The 12,726-nt window shown below is 40.1% G+C and overlaps 1 protein-coding gene across 1 annotated transcript in view; it reads left to right on the top strand.

The window, feature by feature from the left end:
* Nucleotides 1-4,147: 4,147 nt before the first annotated feature.
* PLA2R1 (phospholipase A2 receptor 1) overlaps nucleotides 4,148-12,726 on the top strand; it is a 90,169-nt gene continuing 81,590 nt past the window's right edge. The window contains exons 1-3 of the mRNA XM_070731607.1: nucleotides 4,148-4,524; nucleotides 9,129-9,509; nucleotides 12,525-12,698. Coding sequence (XP_070587708.1) covers nucleotides 4,227-4,524; nucleotides 9,129-9,509; nucleotides 12,525-12,698 — 853 coding nt within the window. The 5' untranslated portion in view covers nucleotides 4,148-4,226. The remainder of the gene's footprint in view (nucleotides 4,525-9,128; nucleotides 9,510-12,524; nucleotides 12,699-12,726) is intronic.

Raw genomic sequence — 12,726 nt, 5'->3', positions numbered from 1 at the left:
GTTGGAAATAAACCAACAACTAATTTGTTGGAATTAAACCAACAACTGGATAAGTTGAAAGAAAGCGGTTTTATTTTTAAAGAGAAAGCAGTTTGCAAAGTGTGTTGGATCTTTCAGCCTGACCTGAAACTGAGGTTTGAGCAAAAAGCCACACTTGAAATTTCAAAAGCATTACATTTTATAGTTCTCTGTCTTGACACCCCCACCTATGCCCCTCCTATTGGATAGTCATCGATTACAGCTACTCCGTACAACCTCAGAGACAACAGCATCTCTGACATGTTCGTCAACACCTTCCCGTTATTGCCCATAAAATATTTTGCAAGCACAGCACTTTCTTATCTCTATCGCCTTGGCATTAAGGAATGTGTATCCCTTTCTAACTAACAAAGAATATCTGTTCAGCATGTATTTTCTCCAACTAATGTTTAACAAATTCAAGCTGGAAGGGACCCTGCAGGTCATCCAGTCCAATTCCTTGCCCAAGCAGAATTAAATCTTCTACATTTATATAAAATTTTATATACTATTTTATTATTGAATTTTCTTATATCCTTCAACACAGAAATAATGTATTACAGTATATAAGGAATAGACTTTATATATACCTCAACACTGTCAGATGTTTTATTAAATCTGCACTTCTATTTCTACTAGTTTTTCTCATCATTCCTATCATCCTTTTCCTCCCACTTTGGACTGTATGACTGTAACTTGTTGCTTGTATCCTAAGATTTTTATTAATATTGTTTATTCATTGCTTATTTGACCCCTATGACAATCATTAAGTGTTGTACCACATGATTTTTGACAAATGTATCTTTTTCTTTTATGTAAGATGAAGGCAAATGCACCAAGACAAATTCCTTGTGTGTCCAATCACTCTTGGCCAATAAAATTCTATTCTATTCTATAAGATTTGTATATTAAGAAATACTTCAGAATGTGGACATTCACATTTTTGTGAAACATTTTGGCAATGTAATTCATACTTCACATGAGTAGTCATAATTATTCTGTAGCTAATTACCCATCTTTGCCCAATGTTAACGAAACATAGAAAGTAAATTTTCTGAAATATGGACTTTCTTCTGGAAAAGGAGCAGATTAAGATTTACAGACAAGTGGATTGTAGGTAAGATCTGCTAAAAATACACACCATAGATACCTTCTATGGAACCAAATCAATTTCAACTTGCATTCACATCTTACTGTGAAATATAAGCAGACATTCTCATAGTATGTTTTAGAAGTATATTGGAGTGGGAACATAGTCCCTGTCAAAGACAGAGAAGGGACAAGCTTTTCATCACAAAATAACATTAGCAAGAAAAGAGATATACTGTACACAAATACACACACATTTGCAAAAGAAAAATGAAAACATAGGGAAATCATAATCTCAACATTTTATACTAGTATAGAAAATATAATCATAGTGCATTCTTCTCCAAGAATTAAATATAATTGTTTAATAACCTAGAGAAGCAAGTTGAATAAATTGCTACGTTTTAAATTATTTCATGAAGTAGAATTTTAAAAATGCAATGTTAGAGTAGCTCAGCAGAAAAAGAGGCTGCCCATAATAATCTTTCTGCTTCATGGCCAGTTTAAATAATAAATCGGGCCAATCTCATCATTTTATTCTACTTAATGCTGTTCATCATTTTCTCCTGGATTAGAAATTGGTCTTCCAGCACTTTGAAGGTTTGAGGAAATCACGTCAGATCCAAGATTTACTTTTCCCAGGGGCTTTTTTATATGTAAGGATCAACTCTCAAACTCAAAAACTCTTACTTCTCTCATACCTTTTGCTAGTTGTCTCAATCTTTCACCACAATCAAATTCAAGATCCTTTTTTATTTATTCCTCTTTAAGATATGTATGAATATATAGGAATTCCTGTGGACTCCCAAAGGACTTTGGGTGGCTCACAACCAAAATGGCGCCACTAGTCATTGCCAAATATAGGAGGCAGTGCTCACCTCCATTTCAAGGCCATTGAGCTAGTGCTGTGCAAAGACATTTCCATGGTCATGTGGAGTGGTGTGATCTTTCCAACAAAGTGTGGCATCTATTTATTTATTTACTTGCATTGCATGCTTTCAAATTGCTAGGTTAGCGGGTAGCTGGCCAAGGAGAAGAGCTTAGCTTACCCCATTGCATGGTACTCGGGTCTAGAAAGCTGACAAGCCCAGTGTCTTAACCACTGAGACATAATTTCATTCCAACCCATTTCTTAATTTATGCTCCTTACCATTTATTCCTCAAATATTTCACATTTGTGGTCTCCCTTAGCCCGACACTGTCCCCAGATGGGCTTGTATATACTACTGATTGCTCTGCCAGGATCATGGATGGAGTCAATCGTGATTTTCATGTATCACTTCTTAGTATAAACCAAATATTTAGCCCTAAATCACACTTGGCAGCATTTTACCCTATTGGTAAAGATCTGTAATGCTGTCAACATGTACTGCATTTACAGGACCTTTTCAAACATGAATGTGATCAGTGTTTACTTCTAGAATCACAATATTTTGTTTATTTGTTTATTTATATTTCCATGCGGCCCAACTCCTTAGGGCAGCTCAAAACAAAAATGAACATGAAATGTATAAAAAAATTTCAATTTTAAATAATTGCAACCATCCATACATTCATGGGCTGACCTCGCTAGTCATCCCCCCAAGGTCAATGGCCCCAGGCCTGTCGAAAAGCCAGGTCTTTACGGCCTTCCAGAAGGCCAATAAGGTGGGGGTAGTGCGGATCTCAGGAGGCAGCTAATTCCAGAGAGTTGGGGCAACCACAAAGAAGGCTCTCCCCCATGGACCCGTCAGCCAATACTGTTTAGCTGATGGGACCCAAAGAAGACCAACCCTCCTCGCCTTCCGCAAGACTCTGAAGACCCATTTATGTTGCCAGGCATGGGGGGATTAATGCGCTCCCTTCTGACTAGTAGAACGAGTATGGTATGATTGTGTAGTATCAATTGTTTTTTAATGATAGTGGGTTTTTAACTTTAGTTTTTAACTATTAGATTTGTACTGTACTATTATTATTGTTGTGAGCCGCCACCCCACCCCGAGAGGGGCAGCATATAAATCTAATAAATTATCATCATCATCATCATCATTATCCCTGTGGGATCTTATCGGTCGCTGGGAGATATTTGATAGAAGGCAGTCTTGAAAATACTCTGGCCCTGAGCCATGTTTGTCAAACATGTACAAGCGTGGGTGTTTGTATAAATATAACATAAGCAGAGAAGTACAGATAGAATAGAATTCTTTATTGGCCAAGTGTGATTGGACACACAAGGAATTTGTCTTGGTGCATATGCTCTCAGTGTACATAAAAGAAAAAGATACATTTGTCAAGAATCATGTGGTATAACACTTAATGAATGTCATAGGGGTCAAATTAGCAATGAAGAAACAATCAATATTAATAAAAATCTTAGGATGCAAGCAACAAGGATGAAAGGAATGATGAGAAAAACTAATAGAAATAGAAGGGCAGATTTAGTAAAAAGTCTGGCAATGTTGAGGGAATTATTTGTTTAGTAGAGTGATGGCGTTCGGGGGGAAAACGGTTTCAGATAAGATAAATGAAGACAACAGGATAGTAAGATAGGGACGGTAGGCACAATTGTGCAATTACGCACGCCCTTTACAGATCTCTTAGGAATGGGGTGAGGTCGACTGTAGACAGTCTAAGGTTAAAGGTGTGGAGTGTGGGGCTGGCAAATACCCTTCATAAAGCAAAATGAAAAATAACATGCCACATTCGACCCAGTGATCTTTCCTAGAACTGCCTAGCTCTGGGATAATGACAAACACGGTGTGTCTTACACGACTACAGGACAGCGAGGGCTCTGGGGCTGCAGTCTAGGGTTGAAATCCTCCATTTCTTTGGGCTCTCCAAGGAGCTTCACCGTCTGCGCTCCGCCGCCCCGATCCTGAAAAACTAAGAGGGGTCCATGAAAACAAAATGGAGTATGAGCCCGATGGGGTCCCGTCCCCTCCCCTTCGAAGTTTGTTCAGAGTTAACCTAGCTAGTTTGGAGCGTCATAGGAAAGCCCGCTGGCGAGCTGGGTACAAGCTCGACGGCATTCCTCTTCCTCCCCTTTAGGGGAGAGCAAAGATGCCCTGCGTTTTCTCCTCAGGCCTTCACCGGGACGGGGGAGGGAATTGGGAAACGCCTCTCTCCTTCCTCAGGCAGCCATGGGGGAAGGTCTTCCCGGCTCGGCCCCAGAGCAAAGAGGAGCTGCCACGGCGGTTGCCACCGCTGCCTTTGTTTGGTTTTTTTTCCTGTCTGGGCCTCTCCTCATCTCAAGGTTGCCGCTGTTAATTTCCCCGCCAATTCAACGCGAAGCCTGGCCGGTCGGGAGCCTTTTAAAGTCCCGGTGGAAAATGCTCGGGGTGATGTTTCTCCTCGCTTGCTGCCTGGTGGTAGTTTGCTCCTGCTTGGCCGAAAGGGAACTTGCAGCATTGACGCAGGAACAACTGCCCTACTTCTTGAGTAAGTTGGGACGGGCGGCTGAGCCATTGGTCGGACGGCCGCCTTGAGGGAGACTCCGCTCCTGGCGCGCGCTCTCGCTCTTGCTCTTATCCATTCCCTTCCTGCTATTAACCGATTATATACAGCGCGTTAGAATTTCCCTGCGGGGAGTAATGCTTTATCTTGGTACAACTCTCACTCCAACTCCAGGGAAAGGAGGGAAAGTTGGACTCAAATCCTAAGGGTCATTCGTTAGGAAATAAAACCCATTTAAGTCCAGAGGAATTTATTTCCTACTGCTGCCGGTTGAAACGTCTGTCAGAGACTTTTATCAGGCAGTTCTAGCTGTGGAGTGGAGTGGAGTGGAAGGGAATAGAATACAATAGAATAGAATTCTTTATTGGCCAAGTGTGATTCGACATACTGTACAAGGAATTTGTCATAGGGTACAAATAAGCAATCAGGAAACAATATTTATTTATTATTATTTATTTATTGGACTTTTATGCCAATTAATGTTAATATAATATTGATATAAATTGTAAGGATACAAGCAACAAGCTACAGTCATAACAAGTGGGAGGAGATATGTGATAGGAATGATGAGAAGGCTAATAGTAATAGTAATGCAACCTTAGTGAATATTTTGACAGTGGTGAGGGAATTAATTGTTTAGCAGAGTGATGGCATTCAGGGTGGAGGGAACTGTTATTGTGTCTAGTTATTTTGGTGTGCAGTGCTCTATAGTGTTTTGAAGGTAGGAGTTTATGTCCAAGATGCGAGGCTCTATTCTTGGATTGACCATGTAAAACTCATTTAACCACCAGAGTGTACAACCGAGGGGCCTAATTTGGCTTTAGTTTACAGTACAGGCAGATCTCAACTTACAAAAATTTGCTTAGTGAGCATTCAAAGTTACAACAGCACTGAAAAAAGTGACCTACAACCATTTTTTTACCCTTGTGACCATTGCGGCATTCCCCATGGTCACGTGTTTTGTATTCAGATGCTTGACAATTGATTCACATTTATGATGGTTGTAATGTTTCCCGGGCAGTGGTGGGCTGCTGCTGGAACAGCTAATGGCGTGCAGCTCCGCGGCTCTGGCGCATGAGTGTGGGATCGAGTGCAATTTTGCTTCCCGCACCTGTGCAGATAGCAAAATGCTTCCCCGCAAGCAAAAAACTTCACTGAAACTCGTGCGTCCCCGTGAGAGATTTTGCTGCCTGCACAGGTGCGGGAAGCAAAATTGTGCTTGATCCCACACTTGCGCGCCAGAACCTCCGAGCTGCATGCAATTAGCCATTCTGGCAGCAGCCCACCAGTGTCCTCGGGTCAGGCAATAATCTTTTGTGACCTTCTGACAAGCAAAGTCATTGGGGAAACCAGATTAACTTGACAACCGGGCTACTAATTTAACAACGGCAGAAATTCACTTAAGAAATGCGATAAGGAAATCCACAAAATGGGGCCAATCTCCTTTAACAAATTTTTCATTTAGCAACATAGCTTTTGGGCTCAATTGTGGTCGTGAGTTGAGGATTACCTGTCCTTTTTTCAGCACTTGGTATGCTGCACATGAGCAGCTCTTCATGTTTGTGCTTTAGTTCCACAAAATGAGTTTCCATTCCCAATTTTAACTCTGCTTTATTCATCTAGCCGGCATGTGCAGTTATGTGCTTATATATCTGCTTAACATTTCTCAGGCAATTTCTCGTGTGAGGGAATATCATTTTGTTTGCACTAAGCTACAGTGTGTGTGTCTCAAGATCTCTTTTGTGTTTACTGTGGACTTAACTGTATTATTACTGATAAGATACCATTGTTCCAGAAAACATCACTAGTATAAACACTTTTAAAATCTTTTGCAGCCGACTCTGGATCTGGTCAGTGGTCAGGTAGAAAGTCCCAAATGCCTTAATTTCTGAATTTCTGACTTCCTACGTAAGATTTGCTTCCATCCTCCAGGGAATGACCCTTGCACCCGTTCATTTATGTCTGCTAAAATAGAAAAGCAAACTGTGTAATGCTTCAGGCATGTATAGAATTGTTCAATTTCTATAATATCAAAAGATGAAGTTGGGGGAGTTTTTCCTCAGAGAAAATGTTTTTCTTTTTAGCTGAAACAATATCTGGGGATTATTAAAGTAGATGAAATCCAGCCAGTTGATTCCCAATTCTTTTCTAAGTAATACAAAATTCCAATATGGAGGGGAAACAGACATACTTTTTCTCCTTCTAGAAAATGGTAGCTGCAGGCTGCCAGTCTTCAGACAGGGAGAGCGATTACACTATGTTGGGTTTCCGATTAGGTGTAATTCACACGGTTCGTTGAAATGATTTTGAGACTATTTTCAATATTTCCCTGACAATGTGAGCGCTTTGGAGATAGAGGGGTTGAAGGTGGAGCATGTATCCCTGTCTTCTTTCATACTTGAATTTTTTTGATACCTGAAGAAACTTAATGTAAAGTAAGACTGAGTATAACTTGTTCATTTGTCCAGCTGAAAGCAAAGTGGATGGCTGTGAAAAAGGCATGGTGGCACAAAACACCTTTTAGAACAGAATAGAATTTGATAGGCCAAGTGTGATTGGACACAAAAGGAATTTGTCTTTAGTGCATATGCTCTCAGTGTACATAAAAGAAAAGATATATTCATCAGGAATCATAAGGTACAACACTTAATGATAGTCTGGGTACATATAAACAATCAAATCATATTGGGAACCAGTCAATATAAATTGTAAGGATTCAAGCAACAAAGTTACAGTCATGTAGTCATCTGTGGGAGGAGATGGGTGATGGGAACGATGAGAAGATTAATAGTAGTGCAGATTTAGTAAATAGTTTGACAGTGTTGAGGGAATTATTTGTTTAGCAGAGTAATGGTGTTTGGGGAAAAACTGTTCTTGTGTCTAGTAGTTCTGGTGTGCAGTGCTCTATAGCGTCGTTTTGAGGGTAGGAGTTGAAACAGTTTGTGTCCAGGATGTGAGGAGACTGTAAATATTTTCACAGTCCTCTTTTTGACTCGTGCAGTATATAGGTCCTCGATGGAAGGCAGGTTGGTAGCAATTGTTTTTTCTGCATTTCTAATTATCCTCTGGTTTGGATTGTAGTTTTGAATGAGATCAGGATTTTAGAACATATATGTGATCAATGTTGCTTATTTAGGGGTAGACAGTGTGCCTGTGGACATGTCACTTGTCACCAACCTGATTTTAATTGTCTAAGATATTGTTGCTATTTTTAATTGGAAACTGCAGACTGCAAAGCAAGGTATTAGCTTCTCTATTTACAAGAGTGCTTGTGAAATTTGCATACACTTGGAAAAGAAAATAGTGAGAGACTAAAACCCAGTACAGTTAGTCCTCAACTTACGAGCACAATTGAACCAAGCGAGACAGTTGTTCAGTTAATTTTGCCCCATTTTATGACCTTTCTTGCCCCAGTTGTTAAGTGAAGCACTGCAGTTGTTAAGTTAGTAACTCCGTTGCTAAGTGAATTTGGCTTATCCATTGACTTTGTTTGTCAGAAGGTTGCAAAGGGGGATCACATGACCTTGAAACACTGCAACAAATACATGCCTGTATCCGAGTGTCCAAATTTTGATCAGGTGGCTGTAGGGATGCTAGAGTGTCAAAATAGTCATGAGTCACTTTTTTCAATGCCTTTGTAACTAAAGAAATAGATAAATAAATAAAATAGTCACTAAATAAACTATTGTGAATTGAAGACTACCTGTATCTTGTTACAATTTCCAGGGGAAAGTGTGGTTTAACTGGATGGTAGCAAGTTCTAATTTGAGGTTTAGAAGAATAATGTAGAAAACTTGATGCAATTGTTTATTAAGTAAATTAATGCTTTGTGAATAGCTTCAATAGTCTTTTTGTAATATTCTCAAAATTCCAAAGCTGTCCCCAGCCTAACAACAGTTCATTGTGTGCCTGAGTTCAAAGTTTTCAATAAAATTGGAACTAAGATCAAACGTAATATTTTTCCAGTTATCCTTGAAGCAGCTGGTTCTCTGGTCAGCCCAGAGAAGTATAATCTGTCAAGATTATGCATTTGCTTTGCCATGCACCCCCAATCCTTTATCACAGGGGTATCAAACTCAAGGTCTGGGGTGCTTAGATCTGGCCAGCGGATCTGCCCTGGAAATAGCAAAGGGGCAGCCTACGGTGCCTCTGGCAGCAAAAATGGAGCTTGGGAGGGTTGCTCCTTTTTCATTGGCAGAGGGTTGTAGGATGCTGGCACAGCTGAAAACTGAGTTGAGGAACCCATTTTCACTGGCAGAGTGCTCGGGGCACTATAGGTGCCCCTCCCATGAGTGACATTGAGCTGGCCATCCCTATCCTGATCACACCCACCGTGCCCCCCCCACCAAAGTCAAACACACCCCTGATGCAGCCCTCAATGGAATTGAGTTTGACACTCTTGCTTTATCAGATGCCTTCTGGGCTTTCCTCCCTGTTGGCGGTTAGGTTACAGTAGGGGAAAAAAGTAATGTTTTGGTCAACTACAAACATTTAAAGCTATTTCTCACAACAGTCCAAACCAGCTATATAACACTTCTGCCCTACTGTATGCATTCTATGACACAAACCATTTTTGTTCTTTCTTCTAGGAAAAGGAGTGTTTATTATTCAAAGTGAGAATTTCAACACATGCATTGCAGCTGAAACTTCTGAGCTCATCCTTGAAAACTGCAATCGAGTTTCTAAGTACATGTTGTGGAAATGGGGTTCTAAGCAGCAGCTTTTCCACCTAGGCACAAGCACATGCCTCGGACTCAACTTCAGTAACCCGGAGCCATCACTAGTAATGACACAATGTGACTCCCCTCGGTATTTGCTGCGGTGGCAATGTCATGGAAAGGGGCTTATTGGGGCATCACAGTACAAGTTAGCAGTTGAAAATAGCAAATTTATTGTGGTTAAAAAAAATTCCAACTATGGATGGAAACAGTTCATGTCACATAATGACCTTTGTGAACATGCACTTGAAGGTACATTTCCCCCCTAGTCATGCTTCCCTTAATACAGTGTTTCCCAACCTTGACAACTTGAAGATATCTGGACTTCAACACCCAGAATTTCCCAGCCAGCATTTGCTGGCTGGGGAATTCTGGGAGTTGAAGTCCAAATATCTTCAAGTTGCCAAGGTTGGAAAACACTGCCTTAATCAATACAGGAGGTTCTTAAATATACGTGTTATAAAAATAGCATCTTGCAATATGATTAACATAATTACTGTACTTCTATTTGCTATCAGCTGGGTGTATCAGCAATCTATACTGCATAGAATTTGAATGTACTGTTCTGGCATAATTCTTCCCTTTTACATGATGAACTGTGTTCAGTTCTGGAGACCTCACCTACAAAAAGATATTGACAAAATTGAACGGGTCCAAAGACGGGCTACAAGAATGGTGGAAGGTCTTAAGTATAAAACGTATCAGGAAAGACTTAATGAACTCAATCTGTATAGTCTGGAGGACAGAAGGAAAAGGGGGGACATGATCGAAACATTTAAATATATTAAAGGGTTAAATAAGGTCCAAGAGGGAAGTGTTTTTAATAGGAAAGTGAACACAAGAACAAGGGGACACAATCTGAGGTTAGTTGGGGGAAAGATCAAAAGCAACATGAGAAAATATTATTTTACTGAAAGAGTAGTAGATCCTTGGAACAAACTTCCAGCAGACGTGGTAGAGAAATCCACAGTAACTGAATTTAAACATGCCTGGGATAAACATATATCCATCCTAAGATAAAATACAGAAAATAGTATAAGGGCAGACTAGATGGACCATGGGGTCTTTTTCTGCCGTCAGACTTCTATGTTTCTATGTTTCTATGATCATCCATATTTCCAGGGCCTGGGAGATCATTAGATATTTTGTGAAATTTCCATGTGAATCAACATTCGTGGTATTAAATAAAACCTACTTAGTTGCTCAACATGTCAGAAACAAGCCACGGAATAAAGCAGATATGAATTCTGGCTTACTCTTCTTGGTTACATGAGAGGAACAAAGCAGAAGGCAAGTTGTAAAGCTTGAGTAGGCTGAATTCACATGGGTTTCTATAATGGGTTGTGAATTGGTTAGATTTATAATTTCCATGATTAGTAATATGGAAGGCCCAGTAATTAGTCCACAACAACATTACCTCGCCACTTGGATTTCTGCGATTATATAGTGTTAATGCATATGGCAGAAGGAAAGAATCATGTCAGTGCAACATGGGGCTTTTTAGCTCAATTCTACATATCTTTATGGATCGGCTTTATCTTTCACCATGGGTAAAATTTATTTATTTATTTATTTATTGGATTTGTATGCCGCCCCTCTCCGTAGACTCGGGGCGGCTAACAACAATAATAAAAACAGCATGTAAATCCAATACTAAAACAACTAAAAAAAACCCTTATTTTAAAACCAATCATACCTACAAACAAACATACCATGCATAAATTGTGAAGGTCTAGGGGGAAAGAGTATCTCAGTTCCCCCATGCCTGACGGCAGAGGTGGGTTTTAAGGAGCTTACAAAAGGCGAGGAGGGTGGGGGCAATCTCTGGGGGGGAGTTGGTTCCAGAGGGCCGGGGCCGCCACAGAGAAGGCTCTTCCCCTGGGCCCCACCAAATGACATTGTTTAGTTGATGGGACCCGGAGAAGGCCCACTCCCGGTTTGCTCCCGGTTTGCTCATGCCTATCAGTCAATGGAGAGCCGGTCACGAAAGGAGCGCAAGACTCCACCCCTTGTCAGGGCGTTGCCATTTGGGTTCTTTTACCCTCTGCACATGCACTGTGCATGCTTTGTGCATGCACAGAAGGTAAAAGAACACAAATGGTGGTGTCTGGCAGGGCGGAGCTCGCATTCCCTTTGTGACCAGCTCTCTGTCGACTGATAGACACGAGTGAACCGGGAGCATTTCACTCCATCTTTTACCTTAGTTAAGTTATCAAGGAACCTGGTGAATTATTAAATCCATAGCCATTCTAGGGTTCAGCGTAATGATACAAGAAGATAAATTTACAAATGTCTTGCATGTCCTTCTCAAGTCTTATGTGTAGGAAAATTCCATAGTATTAAAATGATAACATGAGAATGGCTTTTAAACTTTATGTCTGGCTTGAAAATATAGTAGTGAATCACTTTTACTCATTTTCTTTTTTACTGGAGAAATATTCTAATTGAAGTACTGGACTCTTGAAAATTTAGAAAGGCAATTTTTACTGCACTTCCAAATCCATGAATATCACATGTCCTGAATTTGCAAAAATACAAATAGTAAATACAGTGGTACCTCTACTTACAAACTTAATTCGTTCCGTGACCAGGTTCTTAAATAGAAAAGTTTGTAAGAAGAAGCAATTTTTCCCGTAGGAATCAATGTAAAAGCAAATAATGTATGCGATTGGGGAAACCACAGGGAGGGTGGAGGGTCTGTTTCCTCCCAGGAGATTCCTAGAGAGGCCCCACGGAGGTTTCTCCCTGCCTTTTCTAGTTACAGTTTCGGAGGCTCGGGTTTGTAAGTGGAAAATGGTTCCTGAGAAGAGGCAAAAAAATCTTGAACCCACGGTTCTTATCTAGAAAAGTTTGTAAGTAGAGGCGTTCTTAGGTAGAGGTACTACTGTATATTAATTACTGTACGTAGCAATAGGCTTATATTACAATTAATTTGTTAGACTTTAAGATGTTGTTACTGCAGCAGGCTTATTAGCCTGCTCCTTTGGACAGTTTTATTAACCAACTGATGGCAAATGCTATTATAAAAATTATCAAGTGCAAATCAAGTTGTTGCTATCATGATGTAAGCCTTATTAAAAATTGATAGAGCAGCAGAGTCCTTCCTTTCAGTGAAAGTACTGTACTTTTGCTGTGGCAAATCACAAAACACTTATGATACCATATTTGGATGTGTGTGTGTGTGTGTCTAGAATATCCATTAAAAGGTTTTATATCTTTTCGATTTTCTTTCCAAATGATGTATCAGCAGTATTTTATTCCATTCAGAAATCTATACACTGTTGGGAAATTCTCTTGGTTTGCCTTGTGTTTTTCCATTTAAATACAACAATAAATGGCACTATGAATGTATCAGAGATTTCAGAGAAGATGGATATCCTTGGTGTGCCACAACAAGCCACTATGAACAAGATGAAAAATGGGGATTGTGTCCAAATTCTGGTATGTAGTAATGAATACACTCCTTTAT

Source organism: Erythrolamprus reginae, chromosome 1 (assembly GCF_031021105.1).
Source record: "Erythrolamprus reginae isolate rEryReg1 chromosome 1, rEryReg1.hap1, whole genome shotgun sequence".
Lineage (NCBI taxonomy): Eukaryota > Metazoa > Chordata > Lepidosauria > Squamata > Dipsadidae > Erythrolamprus > Erythrolamprus reginae.
This window is presented reverse-complemented; position numbering and strand designations above follow the sequence as displayed.